The sequence below is a fragment of the Chiloscyllium plagiosum genome, unplaced genomic scaffold (assembly GCF_037043375.1).
Source record: "Chiloscyllium plagiosum isolate Xiang-an unplaced genomic scaffold, Cpla_swu_hap1 HiC_scaffold_31, whole genome shotgun sequence".
NCBI classification, from domain to species: Eukaryota; Metazoa; Chordata; class Chondrichthyes; order Orectolobiformes; family Hemiscylliidae; genus Chiloscyllium; species Chiloscyllium plagiosum.
Window position 1 is genome coordinate 62,327,069 of NW_028270169.1, and position 25,146 is coordinate 62,352,214.

Below are 25,146 nucleotides of genomic sequence, written 5' to 3' on the forward strand. Positions count from 1 at the left end.
AGAGCGAGAGAGCGAGAGAGCGAGAGAGCGAGAGAGCGAGAGAGCGAGAGAGCGAGAGAGCGAGAGAGCGAGAGAGCGAGAGAGCGAGAGAGGAGACAGTGAGTGAGTCGAGCGTCTGTGTGGGAGAGACAGTTTGCATGTGTTTTTTCGGGGGATATTGAGAGGGATAAGTAAGTTTAATTCTATTTTACTGGCTGTATATACAACAATTGTTTCAGCTTTATGAGTACAGTTTGTTTTGATAATTGAATTACAGAATTTTACAATAATCCTGAAAGAGGTAAAAGTGAGGACAGCAGATGGTGGAGATCAGAGCTGAAAACGTGTTGCTGGAACAGCGCAGCAGGTCAGGCAGCATCCAAGGAACAGGAGAATCGACGTTTCGGGCATAAGCCCTTCTTCTGCAGAAGGGCTTATGCCTGAAACGTCGATTCTCCTGTTCCTTGGATGCTGCCTGACCTGCTGCGCTTTTCCTGAAAGAGGTTCCCAGCTAGTCCCATTCTCCAGCCCTATCTCGGTAGCCCTTTAATGTGAAAACTTGCAAATATATGACTATCTCTTTTTTGAAACCTCCCATGGAATCTGCCTCCACCACTCTCCCAAGCAGCACTTTCCAAATCCCAACAACTGACTAAAAATGTTTTGCCTCATCTCACTCCTGGCTGTTTTGCGGACTGTCTTGAAATAGTGATTGCTAGTTACTGACATATCAATTAGTGGAAAGAGAATATCCTTTACCCTTTCCAAATCGTTCATAATTTTGAACCTCAATAAAGTCACCTCAATCTTCTCAGCTCCAAAGAGAATAAGCCTAATTTCTCTAACCTTTCCCTGTATCTAAAATACCTCATGCCTGGTATCATTCTACCTGTCCACCCTTTTTCCAAGTATGGGGATGGCAAACACGAAGGGACACAACTTTAAAGTGAGGGGAGATAGGTATAAGACAGATGTCAGAGGTAGTTTCTTTACTCAGAGTAGTAAGGGTATGGAATGCTTTGTCTGCAACGGTAGTAGATTTGCCAAGTTTAAGTGCATTTAAGTCGTCATTGGACAGGCATATGGACATACATGGAATAGTTTAGGTGGGATGGGCTTCAGATTAGAATGACAGGGCGGCACAACGAGGTCTGTAGAGCCTGTACTGCGTTGCTCTGTTCTATGTTCTGTGTTCTATGTAAATCTCCTTTGAACTTTTGAACTCTAGCCAGAGCTTTACTATCTTTCCTTAAAGATGCCCAGAACAGAACACAATACTCCAATGTTGTCTGACCAATGATTTGCAGAGATGTAGCATCACTTCCTTGCTTTTATGTTCTATTTATAAACCCAAGGATTTAGAAAGCCTTCATAATAAACATAATTGTGATTTATTAAGAATTCTCATTGACATTTCTTCTTGCTTAAAAACTGATATAGAAAAGGTATTTAGAGTCAGAGTCAGAGATGTGCAGCACAGAAACAGACCCTTCGGTCCAACTTGCTAGCACTTGACCCATATCTTGCCAAACCCTTCCTGTTCGTGTATCCATAGAGATGCCTTTTAAATTTTGTAATTGTACCAGCCTCCACCACTTCCTCTGGCAGTTCATTCCATACACACACCACCCTCTGTGTGAAAAGTTGCCCCTTAGGTCCCTTTTAAAATTTTCCCCACTCACTCTAAACTTATGCCCTCTAGTTCTGGACTCCCCCATCTCAAGTTGTCTATTTATCCTATCCATGCCCCTGATTTAATAAATCTCTATAAGGTCACCCCGCAGACTCCGACGCTCCAGGGAAAACAGCCCTAGCCTATTCAGTCTCTCCCTGTAGCTCAGATCCTCCAACCCTGGCAACATCCTTGTAAATCTTTTCTGAACTAATTTATGATCATGACAACCAGAAAAGTATTTTTATTTTATGTTGAGAGATTCATGAAGCAATGGGACTAGAGAGTCCGTCGTAACATGCATTTGAAAAAAAAATTCTCAATCCAGTTCTTTTTCCTAAATTTCTCCTATTTAATCTTGTCACTCCGTCCCCTTGTTCTTAACCTTCTCAATAACCTCTCAATCACTGAAAATAGTCCCCTTCCATCTAACTTGTTACATCCAGTCAGAATTTCAAACATGTTTGTAAAACTCTGTTTCAGCCTCAATTTTGTGCAGAACATTTTAAGGAAGGCTGTGAAATTTTTGGAAGAGTGTAGAAAGAATTTATGAGAATTGTTCCATGGTGAGGGCCTTCTGTTACATGGATAGAAAAGCTAGAGTTGTTCTTTTTAGAGAAGATTGAAGGATTTGATAAATCGGTGTTCAAAATCAGAAAGGGTCCATACGGCTGACAGAAAGATACAGGAGGGTGGAGAGCCAAGGTGATTAGCAAAAGGACCAACAGCAATAGGAAAATAAGAAATGTTAATGCAGTGAGTTGTTCGAATTTGCAGTTTCTAATTTGCTGGGTGTTTTGTTCCCTTACCTTTGCCTTGCCCTGGAAGTTGAAGGTCAGCACATATTCACCTGGCCGGGTCTCACTCTGGCGAATGACAAACAAGCCATGACTCCTGGAGCCTCCAGCCAGAACCAGTTGGGCAGCTTTTACCCGTGACAGTGTCCCGTGGAACCAGGGGTAACTGGAGAGCTGAAGTTCAGTATCTATCTGATCCTCCTCACCTGCAGTTAAAAAAAATAGATAATCCAGTTTCTATACAAGTTAACAATTGAAGAACAGCTCGTTCAAAAGTCATAAACTTTAGCTCTGTACCATTGTCCAGCTATTAGGAGCAACAATTGAAGATTTGGAGCTGATCTAGTCTCCACAACATGGATCGGATATCACTTGGCCAGTGTGGGTTTGTCCAGTCTGGATGATTTGACGCTTTCCCCATTACAGCATTGAGCAGTTTCTCAAATGATTTGGAGTGCTTCGACCACTAATTCGTCAGTCGGCCATTCGACGTGTTGGCATTGTGTGCGAAGATGACCTTCGCCTCTTATTAGTTTAATCTTAATGTTAGCCGGCCCTACTTTCACACCAACACCCATTCACAGTATGGGTTCTCTTCACAATTTATATTCCCAGTAGCAAACCCCTGGTCACCTGTTGCACTGGGGAAGCCATCAGCTTGTTGATATTAACCCTCCACACCACTGAGGGCAGTACAGGAAATTAAGGAGGGGGGGGGGGGGGGGGGGGGGGGGGGAGAGAGGAAGAGTGGGGGGGGGGGGAAGAAGAGTGGGGGGGGGGGGAAGAAGAGTGGGGGGGGGGGGGAAGAAGAGTGGGGGGGGGGGGGAAGAAGAGTGGGGGGGGGGGGGAAGAAGAGTGGGGGGGGGGGAAGAAGAGTGGGGGGGGGGGGAAGAAGAGTGGGGGGGGGGGAAGAAGAGTGGGGGGGGGGAAGAAGAGTGGGGGGGGGGAAGAGTGGGGTGGGGAGAAGAGTGGGGGGGGAGAAGAGTGGGGGGGGAAGAAGAGTGGGGGGGGGAAGAAGAGTGGGGGGGGAAGAAGAGTGGGGGGGGGAGAGAAGAGTGGGGGGGGGAGAGAAGAGTGGGGGGGGGAGAGAAGAGTGGGGGGGGAGAGAAGAGTGGGGGGGGAGAGAAGAGTGGGGGGGGGAGAGAAGAGTGGGGGGGGGAGAGAAGAGTGGGGGGGGGAGAGAAGAGTGGGGGGGGGAGAGAAGAGTGGGGGGGGGAGAGAAGAGTGGGGGGGGGAGAGAAGAGTGGGGGGGGGAGAGAAGAGTGGGGGGGGGAGAGAAGAGTGGGGGGGGGAGAGAAGAGTGGGGGGGGAGAGAAGAGTGGGGGGGGGAGAGAAGAGTGGGGGGGGGAGAGAAGAGTGGGGGGGGAGAGAAGAGTGGGGGGGGAGAAGAGTGGGGGGGGGGGGGGAGAAGAGTGGGGGGGGGAGAAGAGTGGGGGGGGGAGAAGAGTGGGGGGGGGAGAAGAGTGGGGGGGGGAGAAGAGTGGGGGGGGAGAAGAGTGGGGGGGGGAGAAGAGTGGGGGGGGAGAAGAGTGGGGGGGAGAAGAGTGGGGGGGGGAGAAGAGTGGGGGGGGGAGAAGAGTGGGGGGGGGAGAAGAGTGGGGGGGGGAGAAGAGTGGGGGGGGGAGAAGAGTGGGGGGGGGAGAAGAGTGGGGGGGAGAGAGTGGGGGGGGAGAAGAGTGGGGGGGGAGAAGAGGGGGGGGGGGAGAAGAGGGGGGGAGAAGAGTGGGGGGGGGGAGAAGAGTGGGGGGGGGAGAAGAGTGGGGGGGGGAGAAGAGTGGGGGGGGAGAAGAGTGGGGGGGGGGAGAAGAGTGGGGGGGGGAGATGAGTGGGGGGGGGAGAAGAGTGGGGGGGGGGAGAAGAGTGGGGGGGGGGAGAAGAGTGGGGGGGGGAGTAGAGTGGGGGGGGGGAGAAGAGTGGGGGGGGGAGAAGAGTGGGGGGGGGAGAAGAGTGGGGGGGGGAGAAGAGTGGGGGGGGAGAAGAGTGGGGGGGGGAGAGAGTGGGGGGGGGGAGAAGAGTGGGGGGGGAGAAGAGTGGGGGGGGGGAGGAAGAGTGGGGGGGGGGAGAAGAGTGGGGGGGGGAGATGAGTGGGGGGGGAGAAGAGTGGGGGGGGGAGAAGAGTGGGGGGGGGAGAAGAGTGGGGGGGGGAGAAGAGTGGGGGGGGGGAGAAGGAGTGGGGGGGGGAGAAGAGTGGGGGGGGGAGAGGTGGGGGGGGGGAGAAGAGTGGGGGGGGGAGAAGAGTGGGGGGGGGAGAAGAGTGGGGGGGGAGAGAGTGGGGGGGGGAGAGAGTGGGGGGGGTGAAGTGTGGGGGGGGAGAGAGTGGGGGGGGGGAGAAGAGTGGGGGGGGGAGAAGAGTGGGGGGGGGTGAAGGAGGGGGGGGGGGAGATGTGGGGGGGGGGGAGAAGAGGGGGGGGGGGGAGGAAGAGTGGGGGGGGGAGAAGAGTGGGGGGGGGAGAGAGTGGGGGGGGAGGTGGGGGGGGGGGAGAGTGGGGGGGGGAGAAGAGTGGGGGGGGGAGAGGTGGGGGGGGGAATGAGTGGGGGGGGGAAGAGTGGGGGGGGGGGAAGAGTGGGGGGGGGGGAAGAGTGGGGCGGGGGGGGGGAAGGGAAAGAGTGGGGGGGGAAAAGGGGGGGATAAACAAAAAAAGAGAGGATGGTTGGTACACCGTGGCTTGAGAGAAAAGATGTGAGGGGGGATTCACTGGGCGCTCCAGGGGAGAGAGAGAGAGAGAGAGAGAGAGAGAGAGAGAGAGAGAGAGAGAGAGAGAGAGAGAGAGAGAGAGAGAGAGAGAGAGAGAGAGAGAGAGAGAGAGAGAGAGAGAGAGAGAGAGTGAGATTCTACTTGGGGATGGAAAGGGCAACTCAGTGGAAGTTGGTCACAGAATCCCTGTAGTGTGGAAGCATTCGGCCCATCAATACACACCGATACTCTAGGGAACATCCCATCCAGCCCCACCCCATCCCTGTAAGCCTGCATTTCCCATGAGCAATCTACATTAACCTGAACAAGGCTGGAATCGAACCTGGGACCCTGGCACTATGAAGCAGCAGTGCTAATCATGGAGCCACTGGCCTTAGCAGAGAGAGAAAACTAAGGAATTAGGGATCGGGGTAGAGAGGGAGGGACTGGGAATGGGGGTTTGGGTATAGAAAAGGGAGATTGGAAAATTGAGAGAACAGAAGACTGGGGATTTGGGACTCGGAGCTCCAGTGGGCTTTACCAGAGATCAGGAGAAGCTGGAAGGAAGGGACACAGAGGTAAGAGCATCCAGGAAAGAAATGAGTGAAAAAGGAAGATCATTCTGAGAGACTGCTGTCACTGCTGTGAATGTGGAAATAGAGAATGGAAAATAAGGATGCTTATTGGAGGAAACAAGGAGAAAGCTCTTAAACTGAGGGCTACTTGATCGTGGAATAGATCACCACATGTAGCTATTGAGGTCAAGGAGGAGAGAGCACCACCCCAAGAGGCCAAATGGCCTCTGCCTGTGTTGTAATTTCTATCATTCTGTAAAAATCTCCTTTATTGAGTTTGAACTAGGTACTGTTGGTACTAAGCTGGATTAACAAAGAAATGCCGCACTGCTCCTCATGTATCCCTCAGGTTGGTTCATCTTGGTTTGTGTTGCTGGATTTGATGTGTAAAGGAGAAAGTGAGGACTGCAGATGCTGGAGATCAGAGTCAAAAAATGTGGCAGTGGAAAAGCACAGCCGGTCAGGCAGCATCAGAGGAGCAGGAGAATCGATGTTTCAGGCATAAGTCCTTCATCAGGAGCGTGTAAAGTCTAGCATCACCTAGACTGAGGTTCCATTTCAGTGTCTTTGTCCCTTTCACACAGAGTCAAAGCCCAAAGCAATGTCAAACAAATATGTTTTAATTGCAGAACCTTCCCATCAGTGACAGCTGTCTGGGAGGATACATGGTCGTCATGTAGACTTAAATATTATATCAAGGGACACTCATCATCTCATGGTGCTCCAGCAGTGATGAATAATGAGGAGAGCATTTCAGAAACTCAACAAGATATTTTGTCAAGACTTCGCTACAAGCAACATTTATTTTGGAAATTCTCGAAGAAAGGGGTATCTCTTATATTTGCCACTTTATTGAACACCTTACAGTAGTCGAGAGGCAATGGAAATTTTGCTATAGGTCCTGAGTGGTCATGAGGGGGAACAGGAGGAAGAGAGGAGTCCAGGCAGAGCACCAGCTTTTCAGGGAAAGAGGATGCTTTGAATACTGAACCTTAGAAGATTGTTATGTTTTGAAATGTACTGACTCAAAGTGAAACAAGCCATCCCAGATAAACACCTCAGCTCGGAGACATGTCCGTGTGATCCCATTGCCATGGGGAGAGAATCTTAAACATAAACCCCGTTGAAGTGGAGTAGCAATTTTAACTCCCTTACACTGAACTTTGGAATAAAAAGGATAGCTGTTGTTTGAGGTGTTGGAGACAAGCTTGTGCTCAGCTGAAGCAGGACAAATGGTGTCAATGACTAAGCAGCATGCCCTTGGAGTTTGATTTCCGTTTAAAAATGCGAGAACACCAATAGGTCTCTTGAAGATTTAAGCAACGGAGATTGCTTGTGTTGTGCCACGCGGGTGGCAATTATACCTGGCAAAACACAAGATGAATGGAACAGTTGTTGAAGGATAGTGGAAATTTCAGTGTGGCATGTTGGGAGAATTGAACCTCTCCTGAGGAGATGCAAGTGATTGTGGAATTGTTCCTGCAATGCTGGAGATCAGGAAAAATGTGGAATTGTGCAAAAGTGTTACCGAAGAAATTTTTCAGCTTGTCAGTTAGTGAATGCAAATATGTACCTTTGTCTTTGTTTTTGTACATTACAGTTTTTAAATGTTTATTTTATGTTATCCTAGCTTCTTTGGGAGAGTAAAAATCTTGAAAAGTAAAATCTTGGAAGTTTTAACAAGTTATTAGTCTCCACACGGATCACAAGGGACAGGAAAGCTCAAAATTAATTAATTGAGAATTGCTGCATGCTAATTACAAGCAGTTGGGCCAAAGGGTCAAACTCAGGGTCTGCACAAGGTGCAGGTTGAGGTGAAAACAGGTAGAGGATGATGAAATGGTATTCTTCTCTTACCCAGGTGTAGGACATCCCTTCTTCTCAGACCCACCTCGGCCAGGAGCTCCAATATTGTATTCAAGAGCTGTTGCCACCTTGTGTGTCAGCAACTGCCAGATATACTGTGAAAACGATCTCTAATCAACACATAGGTGCTGAATTTGCAGTTTTTCAATGGCTCCAGGCTGATGGAATTACTCTCACAACTATTTGCTTTAACCATTAATTTTTAGAGTACTCACTATGGGTTAGTTCTTACATTTTCACCAAAATAACTATTACTTTGCCCAGTTTAGTCCCCCTGTACATGATGCCACAATGGGGGTTGGTTGATCTCCCTTCTATATCACTTGTCAGTTCTTCATTAACCCTCATGTGCTGGTTCCAGGTTTCCTCCTGTTTTTCTTACTCCACACATCTACTTCGGTGTCTGTGTCACATTGGTACCTAGCTGTTACCTCTCTCTCAATGTCGCTGAAGCTTCTGCACTGTGTAACACAGCCACTTTCCCACTTATCTTGTAGGTTCTCCCTTACAGTTTCAATGACACATAATACTGTACCACACTTCTTCCAATTACAGTCGACTCTGATAGAACACGCAATTTCGCATAATAAAATAAGTCACATAATAGCCGTGCTATTTAAACTAGTGGGACCTGGATCACATTATAGCCTATGTACAGGGAAGGAGCTTGTGTTCTACAAATAACGGTCTAAATTCTTCAATCACATTAAAGAATCATAGCAGAATCAACTGTACTCTAACCAGAGCTAATGCCTTGCTTAATTTCCATTTCCGTACTTCCATTTTCTGCCAACACTGACCCCAGCTATTTAGAACCACTTGCTTTCTTCAGCTCTTCCCCAATAATCTTTATACCTCCATTCCTATTGATGACCGATGTACAAACGGATAGCCTATATATTGACTCTTTGGTTACTGATCTTTCACTGAAATAACCCAGTCCAGAACTTAAAGAACATTCTAGTTCGAATAATGAAGGGGCTGCCATTACCTGGACGCACTGTAAGCTTACCCGACGAACCCAGAACCCTAACATTCACTGAATCCCAATACTCCAATATGTAAAGAGGAGACATGAATGGTGAAATCAGTTTTATCAATCAGCAAGCTTTCAGCTTTCATCGTGAGCTGCAGAATCCCCAGTAGTATCTCTATATTGCCAATGCAATAATACCAGCCAGTATCACAATGACCCAGGTCTTACCTGTCGATGTGCTGCTCAGAGCTTCTGAATGCAGAGCCTGCAGGAAGTTTTCCAGAGGGACGTGTGCGAGAAGTCCCGGTACCTGGGGTTCCTTTGGTCTGACGTGCGAGACAGTGACAGCAGCATCTGGGTTCATGCACATCTTTTCAGGCATTTGGGTAACACCTGAGACACAGAGGATAGTATATGACTGTATCATTGCGGCCCAGGAGGCAGCTGACTTTGCAATGGCTACTCACACACTTTAAAAATCAGCCTTCAGGTTGACTGTACACCCTCAGCTTAGAATCTACTTTTGGTGGAGTGGGTGTAAACCCACTGGACCAAACTTTACCAGTTGCATGGAGGCAGGTCAGGAAGCAGAACAGGGAGCAAAAGTAGATTCCCTCTAAGTGGTCTTAAGTGGACTGAGCAGGGCAGGGGCTAACAGGTCTCTCCTTGGCAGCAGTGACCTGTTAGGTCCATTATTGGATTATGCAGGGGAGAGGTAGCATTGGGATCTCCCTGATAAATGGTCAGGCACCTCACTGAGGCAGGAGCCCAATATTTTCTCTTGAAGCATCCTCCAAGCAGTATGCTTGAGGGTCTGTCAACATCTCCTCTCCTATATCCAGCATGGAGCCAGAGAGATGAATGTGACATCTACAGATTGACTTTGCCCTATGTACATGAAACTTGCTCAAAGTAGTTCTTTCAGCCGTGACTACAGTGGACTAGATTCCAGCAGATTCTGTTATTGTTTCTGATTTCCAGCACCCACAGTTTGACTACAGAGTCAAACATCCCCGAACAAAGTAGGTGCAATTCAGAAGCACTGAACAGAAAAAGAAACCATTCCAATGACACTCCCATCCTTCCTCAGCAATATCCGTATAACCGTCGATACCCTTCTGCTTCATGTTCATCTGGCTTCATATATCTCATGGTTATCCAGCCATTTCACATGAGAAGGTGTGGGAAGAGACACATTCCTGTCTCATTCAGGGAGTCGCAAGCAAATTCCAGAAAGGTCCGATTTTTCACAACCGTAACCCATCCAGACCCATTCCCCTACCCTATTATCCTATATTTACTCCTGATCAATGCACCTAACCTGAACACTTTGGACAATTTCCCATGGCCAATTCACCCAACCTGCACCTCTTTGGATCTTGCAAGGAAACTGGAGCACCCAGAGGAAACCCACACACAGGGAGAATGTGTGAACTCCACAGTTGCCCAAGGCTGGAATCGAACCCTTATTTTAGTAAGGCATTTGATAAGGTTCCCCATGGTAGGCTACTTCAAAAAATACGGAGGTATGGCATTGAGGGGGAGTTGGAGGTTTGGATTAGGAATTGGCTGGCTGGAAGAAGACAGAGGGTAGTAGTTGATGGTAAAGGTTCATCTTGGAGTGCCGTCACTAGCGGTGTTCCGCAAGGATCTGTTTTGGGACCATTGCTGTTTGTCATTTTTATAAATGACCTGGAGGAGGGGCTAGAAGGTTGGGTGATCAAGTTTGTGGATGATACGAAAGTCGGTGGAGTTGTTGACAGTGAGGAAGGATGTGGCAGGTTACAGCGGGATATAGATAAGCTGTAGAACTGGGCAGAAAGGTGGCAAATGGAGTTCAATGTAGCTAAGTGTGAGGTGATTCACTTTGGTAAGAGTAACAAAAAGATGGGGTACTGGGCTAATGGTCGGATACTTGGTAGTGTGGATGAGCAGAGGGATCTTGGTGTCCATGTACACAGATTTTTGAAAGTTGTCACCCAGGTAAATAGTGCGGTGAAGGCGGCATATGGCGTACTGGCTTTTATTGGTAGAGGAATTGAGTTCCGGAGTCCTGAGATCATGTTGCAGTTGTAAAAGACTCTGGTGCGGCCGCATCTGGAGTATTGTGTGCAGTTTTGGTCGCCATACTTTCGGAAGGATGTGGAGGCACTGGAACGGGTGCAGAGGAGGTTTACCAGGATGTTACCTCGTATGGTAGGAAGATCGTATGAGGAAAGGCTGAGGCACTTGGGGTTGTTTTCATTGGAGAAAAGAAGGTTTGGGGGTGACTTGATAGAGGTGTACAAGATGATTAGGGGTTTAGATAGGGTTGACCGTGAAAACCTTTTTCCACGGATGGAGTCAGCTATTACGAGGGGGCATAGCTTTAAATTAAGGGGTGGTAGGTATAGGACAGATGTTAGGGGTAGGTTCTTTACTCAGCGAGTCGTGAGTTCATGGAATGCCCTGTCAGTAGCAGTGGTGGACTCTCCCTCTTTATGGGCATTTAAGCGGGCATTGATAGGCATATGCAGGATAGTGGGCTAGTGTAGGTTAGGTGGGCTTGGATCAGCGCAACTTCGAGGTCCAAAGGGCCTGTACTGCGCTGTATTCTTCTATGTTCCATGTCCCTGGCGCTGTGAGACAGCAGTGCTAACCACTGAACCACTGTGCCACATGGAGCACTAACTATCTAGCCAGTTCAAGGGAGGTCAAGAGGAACAGGGACCATAACCACTTACCCTCTGTCAGGAAGTCACAACTGCAAGGAGGAATTGCGGGTAATTCTCTACTTGGCATGCTCACTGCATGTGGACAAGAAATCAGCTCCAAGTCCTCTTCGCTGTCACTGCAAAGGAAAGCAAAACTCAGTCAAAACTGAACATTTGGGTTGGAGTAAACTTTACCTTTGCATATGGAAATAGCTGTGTTTTAAGATTTAATGTGAATTCTTCAGAAAAAAGTAATGATGAGTCTCAACCAATTGAAAGCCATTGGCCTAGATTGGAGTGAGGTGGTGTTGGAAACAGCAGGAAGATTGGCCTGTAATGGAGTGTACAATCTGATGACCCCTCCTCCTCAAGCATCTCCTCAGCTTTTCCACACTCACAGCGTGCACATGTCAATGACTGAAAGTAAACCCACTTGCCTTCCATTCACCACTGACTGCTGGAGACCAGGATTCTCCAGGGATAGTCTGACAGGTTTCCCCAAGGAGACCCTGAACGGAGAATCATAGAATCCCTAAAGTGCAGAAAGAGGCCGTTCAACTCATCAGGTCTGCATCAACCCTGTGAAGTGCAATCCAACCCTCCCCATCCTATCCCATTACAATGGCCAATCCACCTAACCTGCACAGGTTTGCACTGGTGGGACAAAACTGGAGCAGCCGAGGAAAATGTGCAAACTCTGCGCTGACAGTTGCCCAAGGCCAAAATTGAACCCGGGTCCCTGGCGTTGCGGGGCAGCAGTGCTAACCACTGAGCCACCTTAAGGCAGAGGGTCTTGGAGTGATGTTCAGTTTAGCCACAGACACCTCTCTAAGACCTCCGAACCCTTCAGCAAATTAGTCCTCCAGCTTGACCTGACCCTTTAAGTTCCCCAGATCCTACTGCAGATGTATCAGCAACGGAAGTGCATAGTTCCAGTGCATTGGTGAACCACTTGACTTGGGATGTCTGTCACTCACCATTGAATGATTAGAGCTTATCACATCCCTGCAACTCAGAGACCAGGCATGTTTCCTCTCCAGTAACTGAGCTTGTAGACTCTGACAGGTACCGCTATTGCTCATGCCCTGCTACTTCATTACAAATTACTGATCTGATCTGAGTGGCAACACATTATAGAACTGATAAAATCAATGAGGTCCGATCTCAAAGATCTCCCTGACTGATCCTCAAGGTTGTTGATCAGAACAGGTAAGACTGTACAACTCTTGCACCTCCTCCACTAAAGTACAATTGACCCTACTTAGAAAAGACTCCCAGAGGCTCTTGAGGTAGGATTACTGTTATAGCATTGCAAAGACATCCAATTCATGTGATAAGTAAGTTCCCTCTAGGTCACCATTCGCAGCACAGGGTTTTTATCATGAAGCCCAAGGTCTGCTGTAAGATTCAATGCTCAGACACTGGTCCTCTTTACATACAGGGGTCATGCAATTACAGCATCAGCTGAAGATACAGATGGTCCATCAGATAGCATAGCACCTCTCCGACAATCCCTTCAGCAATGCTATCACGGAGTTCTTGCTCATGGTAGGACCACCTCCAGCAGCCAGCCAGTCATGGACAGATTGCCAGTCATTCCAAAAATCCCTCCAAAGCAATACAGGGAAGGAAGACTAGGACTTGCTGGTTGTGAAAATGGAATAAGGTTCCAGTGGGAAGTTGCTCCCGTTCATTGTTGTTTGATATGCCATTGAATTGTGATCAATTCAACAAGACTGTATGGACAATGGCAATCCTGCAGCTCTCCCAAGATTCCTCAGCCCTTTACCAGAGTTGTTACACTATTCTGTCCCAGGCACACAGCCACTCACATTTCTCAGCCACAGCGTGCCAGCACCATTGCCTGCACTGATTTCCACTTCTGAAAACCAGTACCATGCATGGATCAGAGAGAAAATAATAATTCGAGGGAACAGTGTTTCACTATCGGTTAATTTGGTGACAGTATATCCAGTAAGTTGCACCACAGCTCAAGTCTGAACTCCTCAATGATCATGTGAAGTGGAAGTAGGAAAGGAAGTATAGCTTACACTCCATTACCTCATGCAATGTCCTCCCCCATGTCCCTAGAGAATTAACCTATTCAGTTGCATAAAGACCCACAGCAGAAACAGGAAGGATGTTCCCAACAACTGGAGAGTTCAGGACAAGGGGTCACAATCTAAGGATATAAGGTAGACCATTTAGAAAGACAGTTGTGATTGTTGGAGGTCAATCAATGAGGTCCTATCTCAAAAATGTCCCCGACTGATCAAGCTTGTAGGCAGGACAGGGAAGACCATTTACTCTCTTCCACTAAAGTATACTGGACCACTCTTGAAAAAAGCTCCTGAACTTCTTGGAGTTGCCACACATGGTTTTGTTGAGATCGTTGAATCTTTGTACCCTGACTGGCAGTCCAAATCTGGCAATAGTTATGCAATTTTGTCAAAATAAAATTTGATGTGCCCACCAACATCCTTGAGCTGTTCAAGGAGAGGTGAGCACCTAGGAAATGGAGTCTATTATTGCCCCCTCCAACTCTATTCTAATTTAATCCCTGCCCTCCCTTTACTGTATGATCACACAGCATTGCCCTTTTGGATGTGAAGTCACTGCTTGTCACTGGCCACTTGGTGTTTCCTTTCTTCCTGGTGGTGGAAACTGAATAAAGATTTGTACACCTTGTGTCTTTCACTGTGTCCCACACCTACACACATGCAACATGGGAAAAAAAATTAAATTTGATTTGTCATTTCGCTTGGGTACTTTCACTCATACTGATTGCTACGTCTGGCTTCGGTAGGTTTTTAGCTATTTGAAGTGTATCACATGACATTAGTCTTTGTACTGGACTATTACCTATGTTTTCAGTAGGTCTGTTACTAAGGATTGCCTCGTATTGATTGGTGAGAGATTTTCTCAATTTCTGAGTCCTTTGGCAATCTTCCTTCCTGCCTCAGCCTTTCCATTTGACTGGGCATAGTGTGGAGATGATGTGTGCTGTTGATCGCTTATGACAATGTTGGTAATGCAATAACAACTCAAGTGTGCTTCAACGATTCGGCAGTAATTCTTGAAGTCAACAAATTCATGTCCCAGCAATCAGATTCATAACCTACTGATAAGAGATAATCAGTTTGTGTGAATATGAGGAGATCTCCTCCCAGTCCTATCCATGGTCCTTTGGATGTTATGGATCACCAGTGGCTCTCTAGTTTGCATAGCTCAGTGCACATTACAAACACTGCACTGGCTGACGTGCCCCTTAATTTTGTTGCCCATGTTTGGCCAGTACAGCACCTTCCTCAGACTTGATATAATTCCTTGGTGACTGGAATGGATGCACTTTAACATCTCTCCTCTCAAAATCTGCATTGATAATTTTCCAGAGCAATGGAAATACCAAATGGCACATGCAACCATCTGTATTTCCTCAAGGGTGTTCAGAAATAGTTTGATTTGATTTCTTGTCATGTGTATTTTGTTACAAAATACAACGAAAAGTGTTGTCTAGTGTCATCACTCTCTGGCACCATCTTAAAACACAGAAGAATAAACCAAAACAGAATATAAAGGCAGAAAAATAAAGAAATAATGAAAAATTGTTCAACCTTCTGCTATGGACTTGGTGACTAGGCATAAGTCCCTTCACCACACTGCAATGAAAATTGCCACTCTTTCTGCACCATCTCACCTTCACCGAAACCATGACGCTATGAGTTAGAAAGCTGTTGTGCTCAGTTTCACTTGCCATTAACCAACCTCCCCATATAAGGTGGTAAAGCCTTTGCAAATTGTAGCAAAATTTCTCAATGATTGGCATGCAGTAATGGTATCTCTTTGGGGCCTTATTCCAATCCTTTGAGTCAATGTGTACTTTGAGCTTTCCAGGGTGTCTCTTCTTACAGTAGGCAGCTTTCACTTTTGGATCCCTTTATTCTTAATACAATCCTGTCTCGAATTAGTTCATCATTTAATTGCGCATATTCACAGGCTCCTGCAAACTGAGTTAACAATGGTACATAGTGATAAATGTTTTCACTATGTTCCCTAATACTGAATACATATCATTCATATGAAAGTGTTTGCTTGAAACTCAAGATGTGTCTTCAAAAGATTTTAAAGTTTCTTCCATGTTCAAAAATCTGTTGTATTGTGTAATTCTGCTATTGCTTATGTTAGAATTTCCCATTTGGTCTCATGTTCCCAATCATTTGAACAGGCATTTTCCTTAAGCTGTGATTTCACTGTCATTTTTGTTTTCTCTTTTTTCCACCCAGCTCACAGCTCTATAACGGTGTTTCTTTTTATTTAGCTTTGTAAACATCTTACTTCTGAAACCATACAACACAGGTGGGTGTTCAACACGAGGACTTCATTCAAGTGAAATGCAAGATGCCTGCCTACAGGGCATGTGCATTATGGTAGCTGCCATAGTCATGTGACATCTAAGTAGAGATTTGTACATTACAGAATGTTTACAAGGAATATTTCCAGGTCAAGGCTAAAGATGCAAAGGATAGGGTAATTTATGATAATATTCAGAAAAACTTAAAATTGTGAATGCTGAACATGCACAGAACGTGAAATGGAGATGGACGTATGTATCCGATAGAGGTGTTTGAGAGATATCCTGTGATCAAAACAACATTGAATTCCATAAATTCGAATTCATCAGTGAGTTGAAAATATCTGAAGAGTTACTAGATCCTGGTGAGAAAGAAAATTGTTGATCAGGAGCGTGAGAGAGAGAGAGCAAGTTTGTATGTGTGTGCAATGTGTCAAATGAATTAAAATCAACGATTCTGAATCAGTGAAAATTTTACAAATAAACAGCAAATTGACAATGAGAGAAAGAGTGTAGACAAGACCAGCAAAAAAAGGCGTGAATCTGAAAGGAGTGGATCATCGATATGGCGAGAGTTTGGATAAAAGGTTTCTATTTACTCATGATTTAGAAACACCACATTCCTGGTGACTGTGGGAATTTGGATGCTTTGAAACATTTTTCTTTAGTTCCCCTTTTATACAGTTCTTTAATTCAGTGAAAATACTATTTTAAAAGTAGACACACTTGAGATGGAGTTCAGTCAAAATAAAAACATGTATTGTGAAGATTCATTCAGTTGTCTCCATGACTACATACAGAATGAAGTGTGAGTGGCTCATTTGTCTGTGTGACTGGATTTCTCTTTTTGAAAGGATTCAAAAACTATTCAAATCCTTAAAGGAATCTGAGCTGCTGTAAACACAGGAGATTTGGCAGTGCATGAAAAACATTGCACAAAGGTGGCAGTGGAGACTGAGTGAAGTAAGGCTGAATGTTTAAATCCTTGAATCTAGCAATTTGCTGCAACGAAGGAGAAGCACAACTCTGACCTTCACAAAAAGAGTCGTCCAAAAGAGGGAACCAGACACAGCAAGGTCCAAGAGCTGAAGCCAATAATTAGGAGTACAGACCAATAGTTGGTGAGTGTTAAGTTCTTCTTCCCCCTCTAAATTGGGGCAGAAGTTGAAAGTAGTACAGGGAGAAACTAATATAAATATTAACTTTATAGTGTAATTAATTAAACTCCACAACTCTAGCTAATTGTTGAGTGATAATTTCACAACCTAATTAATTAATCAAGAAGCAAAATAAAGATAGCAGGCTAGGTTCTCGCCATAGTGTGTGGGAGGTGTGATGGATGCCATGCTGTTGCTTTTCAGTGCATATAGTTTAACAAATTGATGAAACAGATTGACAAACTGTTAACATTATCATGGGAAACGTTACAAATTAACATGTGGCACAGTAGTCAGAGCAGAGCAGCGTAGATCAGCATGTAATGTGTATGAAGAGTTCTTCGGAATCCCTTCAATAAAGAACACTTTGTTTAGGCTACCAATCATTACCACAAACTGCAAACCACTGAAATCACACCACTGCCAAAAATTTGTATTTTTGGCCCTTCTACAAACATACAGAATACCATGACAGAGATCACAAAAGAGGTATTATTGTTGTACAAAGGAAGAAGCCTTAAATCCTGGGATAGCACCGGCAAGCAACTGGAAGAAATGGCGGCAAAACTCAAGACATGATCCAAGAATCAGTACCTCAGCAGAATGAGTCAATTGAAGGGAGAGGGGCATTGGAATCGTAGTTGACAGGAAAGACAGTGTTCTGGTGAAATCAACTAGAAAAGACAAACGCATCTGGGGCTGCAAGACCACAGAGCCAGTGTCCACATTTTTCCCACTGAAAAGAGCTTCATGATGGAGACTGTGCATATTGAGGCGTGACAGAGGTCCAGCACTGGGAGTCACAGCGCGAGAGGCGTGACAGAGGTCCAGCACCGGGAGTCACAGCGTGAGAGGCGTGACAGAGGTCCAGCACCGGGAGTCACAGCGCGAGAGGCGTGACAGAGGTCCAGCACCGGGAGTCACAGCGCGAGAGGCGTGACAGAGGTCCAGCACTGGGAGTCACAGCGCGAGAGATGTGACAGAGGTCCAAAGCCAAACAAAACAGTCATACAGCAGAGAAACAGAACAGAACTTTTGGTCCAACCAGTCCATGCCAACCATAATCTCAAAATAAACTAGTCCCACCTGCCTGCACTTGGCCCATATCCCTCCAAACATTTCTTATTCATGTACTTATCTAAAACTTCTTTTAAACATTGTAACTGTTATCTTCATTCACCATTTCCTCTGGAAGTTCATTACACACACATGAACAACTCTAAGTAAACAAAATGCCTCTCGTGTCTTTAAATCTTTCTCCTCTCATCTTAAAATATGCCCCCTAGTCTTGAATTCCTGGAACCAAGCAATAAAACACCTGTCAGTCATTCACCTTATCTATGATTTTATAAACCTGTATAAGGTCACCTCTCAACATCCTACACTCCAGTGAAAAACGTCAGAGCCTATCCAACCTCTCTATAACTCAAACTCTCCACTCCCAGCATTATCCTGTAAATCTCTTCTGAACACTCTCCAGCTTGATAATACCTTTCCTATTACAGGACAACCAGAACTGGACACAGTTACTCCAGAAGAGGCCTCAATGTCTTGTATAACCTCAACATAATGTCCTTACTCCTCTCCTCAATGGTCTGAGCAATGAAGGCAAGCGTGTTAAACGCCTTCTTAACCACCCTATCTATATGTGAGGCAAACTTCAAAGAATTATGTACCTGAACTCATAGGTCTCTCTGTTCTATAACACTACCCAAGGCCCTACTTTTAATTGTAGAAAGTGTGTAAGTCTAGTACTGGATTTGCAGAATGAGAGGCATGACAGAGGTCCAGTAGTCCAACCACAACAATCACCAGGTTTAGTTGACCCTAATCCTAACTATCCTCTTGTTTTCCAATCAAGAAAATAATCAGTCAAAGGGAAAGTTTTGGGGAAAGAGAACACTTGAGAAGCAACAGACATCGATGTCATGGCAACGAATTATTTCAGCAGTGGCTATAGCTGTGCCTCAGATCTTGCAATTGTGGAGGCGGACAGTCAGGCAATAAAGATAGTGGTTTTCAATGATTATAGATTCATTCTTTTCCTTTTCAGGAAATGGTACAGGAAATCCAAGTGAAGTATAACTCACTTAATCACTTGTTCACTAAACTCCATTTTTCGGAATCACTGCTGAAATCCTGCTGTGAATTACAAGTGAAATTCTATACAGGCTGGATGCAGTAAACAAAAAAAATTACAAAAGATATTATTATTAATAAAGATAATATTAATGGGTATCTACTCAAACATTGTCCAGACATCATGGGGAATGGGAATGTGACAACCCAACCACGGGGTTATGCTGAAATCCAGAAAGTATGTAGGATTTTTTTTAAAAAAAATAAAAAGACCCAGAAACACCCGTACTACAACCTTTTGGGTTCAATAAGAACTATTTTCTCTTTTGTCCCCAAGGATCATAGATTTGTTAATGATTGGAAGTTATTACCAGAATCCTGAAAAACTCTAATGATGCTGACCATTGGCAGATTTTAAACAGTGGAAAATCAATAAAGGCTCATTCTTTGTGATCGTGCACGCTTGCAAGTGAATATCACCAATGATGTCCCTTCATTAGTTCTATGAAGACTCAAGCCCTCTGGCCTCATCATACTGGCTATCATCATCTCCTTTTGCAGGAGGCCTTCATTACCCTCAGCAGGCAAGTATCACTGTGAATGTTTGATTGTTCTCCGTGATCTTTGCATCATTCTGCTAGTTGGTGGTAGACTTCCATGAACTTACATTGCACAGCCAATAGAATTGCTTCCTGCTGCTGCTGCTGACAATGTCTAGCTCCTTTAATAGTAAAATTCTTGAACTTCCAGATACATGTAGTGCGAGCAAGAACAATGAGAATCCAATGGGCGTTTCCCCTCAGATCAATTATTTTGAGAATGGTTTCTAAAATTCAAAGTGCTGCTCTGTGAAACCGTTTGAAGTTGAACAACATACCAGCGACAAAATGGGTTCCCATTCACCTTCAACAGGAAGACAAAATGGGTGACAACGTATGGGCAGCATCGACAACAGAGTACTAACTCTGTCACCCATTTAGTATTACTTACCAAAGTGAAATACATCTGTAATAAATAATAGCAATCTCAATAATCACATCTCATGTTGGTGCTTTTATGTGAAATATTTCCAGAGAATCCTCCTGTACATCCAGAGAGCGGAGCAGAAAAATGACCCTTACCCGGGATCCATGCAGTCCTGAATGTCAGCTACCCAGGAGTGTTTCTGTAAGGAGTCAATTGTTTCCAGGATATACTCGGCACCATTCTCCACCTGTTCCAGAACAAATCACAAGTGTCTTTCCAGTGGAATAGGATCTCACACCAAAATAAAATCACATACATATTCTCACAGCGTTAGGTACCATTTCTGAGGACAAGTCAGTCTGTGGTTCGGCAGCACTTTATCCTATGGTAATTTGTCAGCAGAATGCTGCTACCCTTATCTAAAGTAGGTAATGGTCAAGCAACACAACTGTATGACCTTGCATTTGTATACCAACTACTTGACTGTGGGTCAAGAGTACATTCTCCTGACTAGATTTTGAGTTCCATAATCCACATCTAGAAAATGGCTTTTAACCCTCAATTCCAAAAAGTGTGTTTTTTGAAAAAACAGGATTTCGACAGAGACAATAACTGCAAGTGTAAAAACAATTCCACATGGGACTGAGGGGACCTAACACCTAAATATATCAAAAACTTCAAGCAGACTGGACTGTGAAGTCTTGCGATTACAAAAGGTAACAAGGAACTGATGACTCCCTGCTCAGCAGCAATCCACCAACAAAAGCACAGTTTACATTTTTCCCTTAGAAGAACACACAAGGACAATAGTTAAAAATACCTCTTTCAATTCTGTTGGGGTGGGCTACTGGGACTGAATGCACCCATGTGTCCCTGCTTGGGTTGTAGCATTAGTGTGCTGTGAAGGTCACAGTTGAAGAGCTATCCCTAGTTAACCCTGTATAGCAGGTAAAGAAATTTTCTCTCTCTAAATGCTTTAGATCAGTTAACAAGAAAGAAATCAGCATAAAGGAGCTTCGAGATGGAAATGTGTTGCTGGAAAAGCGCAGCAGGTCAGGCAGCATCTAGGGAACAGGAGAATCGACGTTTCGGGCATTAGCCCTTCTTCAGGAATGGAGAAGGGCTAATTCCTGAAGAAGGGCTAATGCCCAAAACGTCGATTCTCCTGTTCCCTAGATGCTGCCTGACCTGCTGCGCTTTTCCAGCAACACATTTCCATCTCTGATCTCCAGCATCTGCAGACCTCACTTTCTCCATAAAGGAGCTTCCACCAGCCTACAAAATCTTGAAAATCAACTGTTCACCTACCAATATCACCACTACCACTGCAATGCAATTATGTCCACAATGTTTTCTCCTTGAACAACTCAGAGGCTGATCAATTTAACCTTCCTTTCCCACTTTTAACTTTTTGAACTCCCCTCATTTCTAATCTGTGTTTTTGAATGTTGCATTACTAATTATTCTGAGGTTTACTCAGTAATAAATTCACCTTTTGTTAAAGCCTGGTTAAATTGGCTCCTTTGCAAGCAGAAGTTTGTTTGAGTCGAGGAAAAAGGCATCCTCAAGAAAGTGACTTTTTCTGAAATCTATCTGCTGCAGCTAACCAAGGGGCTGGATAAATAAGTAACGGACCAGCTCATCCCTCCTCACCTGGGAGTTTAACAGTTTGCGACATCCTGTGTCGAATACTGATAAATCAAGGAACCTTACTGGCATCTGGTTGTAACATTAGACTAGGTTACATTTTAGTAACACTTTTGACTAGGTTAAGACAATTGGTAGAAACATCTGACTTTGGTTTAACTCTTAGTGAGACCATCTGGTACGTTTGATTAATGATGCAAGAACACTTACAAGCTGAAGCCCAAATAGACTTTGGACAGGCAATGGCTTTATCATTGGAAATTGCGCCAAGTAGAACATACAAGTTGCAGGATATTCCAATAGAAAGTGGATACCCTTACCACTCTGACTGAGCTTGGAGAATATCACTTGAGTGAAGGCAATTGCATAGCCTCACTCAGGACATATCCTAATCAGACAGACTCTAGGTTGGCCCATTGCAAGACCCCAAAAGAGAGCCAAGCCTCGGTCAAAAGTTTAAAATTTCCTTCAGGATCCTGGCTAGAAAGCCATCGTAGTTGCTGCCAACACGCAGACTTGGAATATCACAAGAGTCCTTCTAGACCTAAACTGAGTAAGATAATTCACAGGCCGATATTCAGGACAGCTCACATCTTGGCATGTCCACCGATATCTGCTCTAGATCAGTTAAATTGCTTAGCAACATCGAAATCAGAACCAAGAAAGATAAACATCTAGTTAAATGGTCACCCAGTTCTAATGGAGGTCAATACTAGTGCAGCCGTATCAGTGATTGCAGAAAATCTTTACTCTGGAGTCCAGCCCTTAACTCTGTGCAAGACCTCAGGCAGGCTGAGAACCTGTACCGGGGAACTTCTACAGATTAAGGATACAACTTCAGTTCTGATCTCTTCTGAGGTTTAGTTAGCAGTGACTGTAGTAAAAGGCTCAGGCCCAAGCTAGATGGGGCAAAATTGGTTGTGAAAGATTCACCTAGGTTGGCTCAACATGTTTCAATTAAAGAGTAGCTACCTTAGTCCCTAGACCTTCCTCGCAGACTTAATCATCAGAGGAGCCAAGGCCCTCTTGCATGTTTACAAGAAAACAATTCCATGATTCTGTAAGACCTGCTCAGTGCCATTTGCCTGGCAGGCTAAAGAAAGAAGGAAAAAAAAAAATCAAACCATTCCGATTTGCAGAATAGGCAGCACCGGACCCAATGATTGTGAAAAGCCTGATGGGTCAGTTTGCCTTTCTGGGAATTTTGAATGAATGGTAAACCACTTTTCACAGCTAGTTAATTACCTAATCCCTCAAACAGAGGATTAATATGCAAAGCTGGCAGTGGGGCTTTCCTTCAAGAAGCTGGACATGAACCAGGCCTATTTGCAAAGGTGTTTAGATCAAGATTCCCAGAAAGATCCTACAATTAATACCCATAAGGGCTTGTACCAATATACAAGACTGCCATTTGGGTTCTTGTCTGCCATGTTTAGGCAGAGGGCAGGGCATTTGCAAGGTTTACCGCAGATGGCCATTTATCTAGATGACATCCTAATAACAGCAAAGACTAATAACAAACACTAAGAGAACTTGGATATAGTGCCAAGGCATTTTTCCAAGCGGGTGCAAACCTACGAAGGGGAAAAAAAAAAGAAAGAGTGCTCTGAATCCCCCAAGTGACCTACTTGGGCTACAGCGTTAACAAGACTGGGTTATACCCATTGGAAGGTAAAGGGAAAATGATCAAAAAAATGCTCCAGCTTTCACATCCAGTAGCTTAGGTTATTTCTTGGGCTGGTAAATTATTGCAGAAAGTTCATACATAATCTAACCTCCATCCTGGCACCTTTGCATCAACTCCTTTAAAAAAAAATCAGCCTTGGAAATAGTCACATACAGCTGCAGCTTTCAGAGACGTGAGGAAACAGCTATAAGCACTACAGTGTGATCCCAAGAAAGATCCGGTATTGACATGTGATGTCTCGACAAACAACATCAACATACAGAGAGAGCGCTGCATCACACATCACCCACTGGTCTGGCAGGAAGTCGTGTAAACTTCGAAGGCAGGTTTAAAGAAATAGCCTCACTCAACACCAAACCTATTTGATTATAGGACCAAATGGCCCTATTTGATTAATGGACCATTCCTCATGCAACTACAAGGAGAGGTCCCCATTAGCAACTCAGCTGGAGAAGACTTTCACCATACTGTTCTTTGCAGATAGAAAAAAAAATCAACCCACTGTACATGCTTCAACACAAAATAGTTGACAATTATTCATTGGCATATCTCACAGGGCAATTTCCTAACTGAATCGGTCTAGTTTTAAACATAAATAAAGCCAGGTGGCTCATTGTCAAAAGTAATGGATGCAGTTTTCATGGCAACACTTCTGCAGTCTCAATTCATGTACCAAACAGAACTCTCCTCTTATATGGTATGAATGCTGATTTTCCCTTTGAATTGGTATTCTTGCCAAGTTGTCCTGACAAAGTAAAGCAAAACTTTCAATAAATATATGTCTTCTGTCAGCATTACTTATAATGTTATTAATCATGTATCTGTTCTGAAGTGCTATTAAATTTATCTAAAAGTATTTGCCTCAAGCGCAGTAAACTTAGTATATATGGATTTCAATCAGGCCTTTGACAAGGTCCCAAATGATAGGCTGCTCTGAAAGGTTAGATCGCATGGTATCCAGGGGGAGCTGGGAAATTGGATATACAAATAGCTTGATGGTTGGAAGCAGAGGATAATAGTGTCAGACTGGAGGCCTGTGACTAGTGGAGTGCCTCAGGAGGTTGGTGCTGGGCCCATTGCTGTTTGTTATCGATATCAATGATTTGGATGAGAATGTAAAAAGTGTAATGGACAATGGACAATGAGGAAGTGATCAACTGGCGAAGTGGGCCAAGAAACGGCAAATGGAGCTTAATACAGATAAGTCTGTGATCTTGCATTTTGGAAAGTCAAATCAAGGTAGGAGTTTCACAGTGAATGGAAGGGCCTTAAAGAGTGGCGTGGAACAGAGGGATCTTGGAGTTCAGGTGCACTGTTTTCTGAAAGCAGAGAGTAGACAGGGCTGTGAAGGAAGCTTCTGACACACAGGCCTACATCAGTCAGGGAATTGAGTAGAAAAGTTGGGAAGTTACTTTACAAGTTTTCAGAAGATTTGTAGCTCAGGTTGGGATTCTGGATGTTAGTTAAGTTTGCTTGTTGAGTTGGAAGGTTTGTTTTCATCACCATACTAGGTAACATCATCGGTGAGCCTCTGGTGAAGCACTGGTGGTATGGCCCGCTTTTTATTTATGTGTTTAAGTTTCCTTGGGTTGGTGATGTCATTTCCTGTTCTTTTTCTCAGGGGGCAGTAAATGGGATCCAAGTCAATGCGTTTGTTGAGTGCGCTCCGGTTGGAATGCTATGCTTCTAGGAGTTCTTATGCATATCTGTTTGGTTTGTCCTAGGATGGATGTGTTGCCCCAGTCAAAGTGGTGGCCTTCCTCATCTGGATGTAAAGGTACAAGTGAGAGTGGGTCATGTCTTTTTGTGGCTAGTTGATGTTCATGTATCCTGGTGACTAGCTTTCTGCCTGTTCATCCAATGCAGTGTTTGCTACAGTTCTTGCAGGGTATTTTGTAAATGACATTAGTTTTGATTGTTATCTGTATAGGGTCTTTCAAGTTCATTAGCTGCTGTTTTAGTGTGTTGGTGCGTTTATGGACTATGATGCCAAGGGGTCGGAGTAGTCTGGCAGTAATTTCCGAGAT

General features: G+C 44.9%; 1 protein-coding gene across 8 annotated transcripts in view; it reads right to left on the minus strand.

The window, feature by feature from the left end:
- Positions 1–25,146, minus strand: part of LOC122564180 (SH2B adapter protein 2) — a 125,647-nt gene that overhangs the window by 26,086 nt on the left and 74,415 nt on the right. For all 8 annotated transcript variants that reach the window (XR_015752400.1, XM_087977574.1, XM_087977572.1 and 5 more), the window contains 4 exons: positions 19,941–20,032; positions 11,263–11,369; positions 8,768–8,932; positions 2,461–2,654 (listed from right to left, as the gene is read on the minus strand). Coding sequence is in view for 7 of the 8 variants with exons in the window: in XM_087977574.1 (XP_087833700.1) it covers positions 2,461–2,654; positions 8,768–8,932; positions 11,263–11,369; positions 19,941–20,032 (558 nt within the window). In the remaining variant the exon portion in view is untranslated. The remainder of the gene's footprint in view (positions 1–2,460; positions 2,655–8,767; positions 8,933–11,262; positions 11,370–19,940; positions 20,033–25,146) is intronic.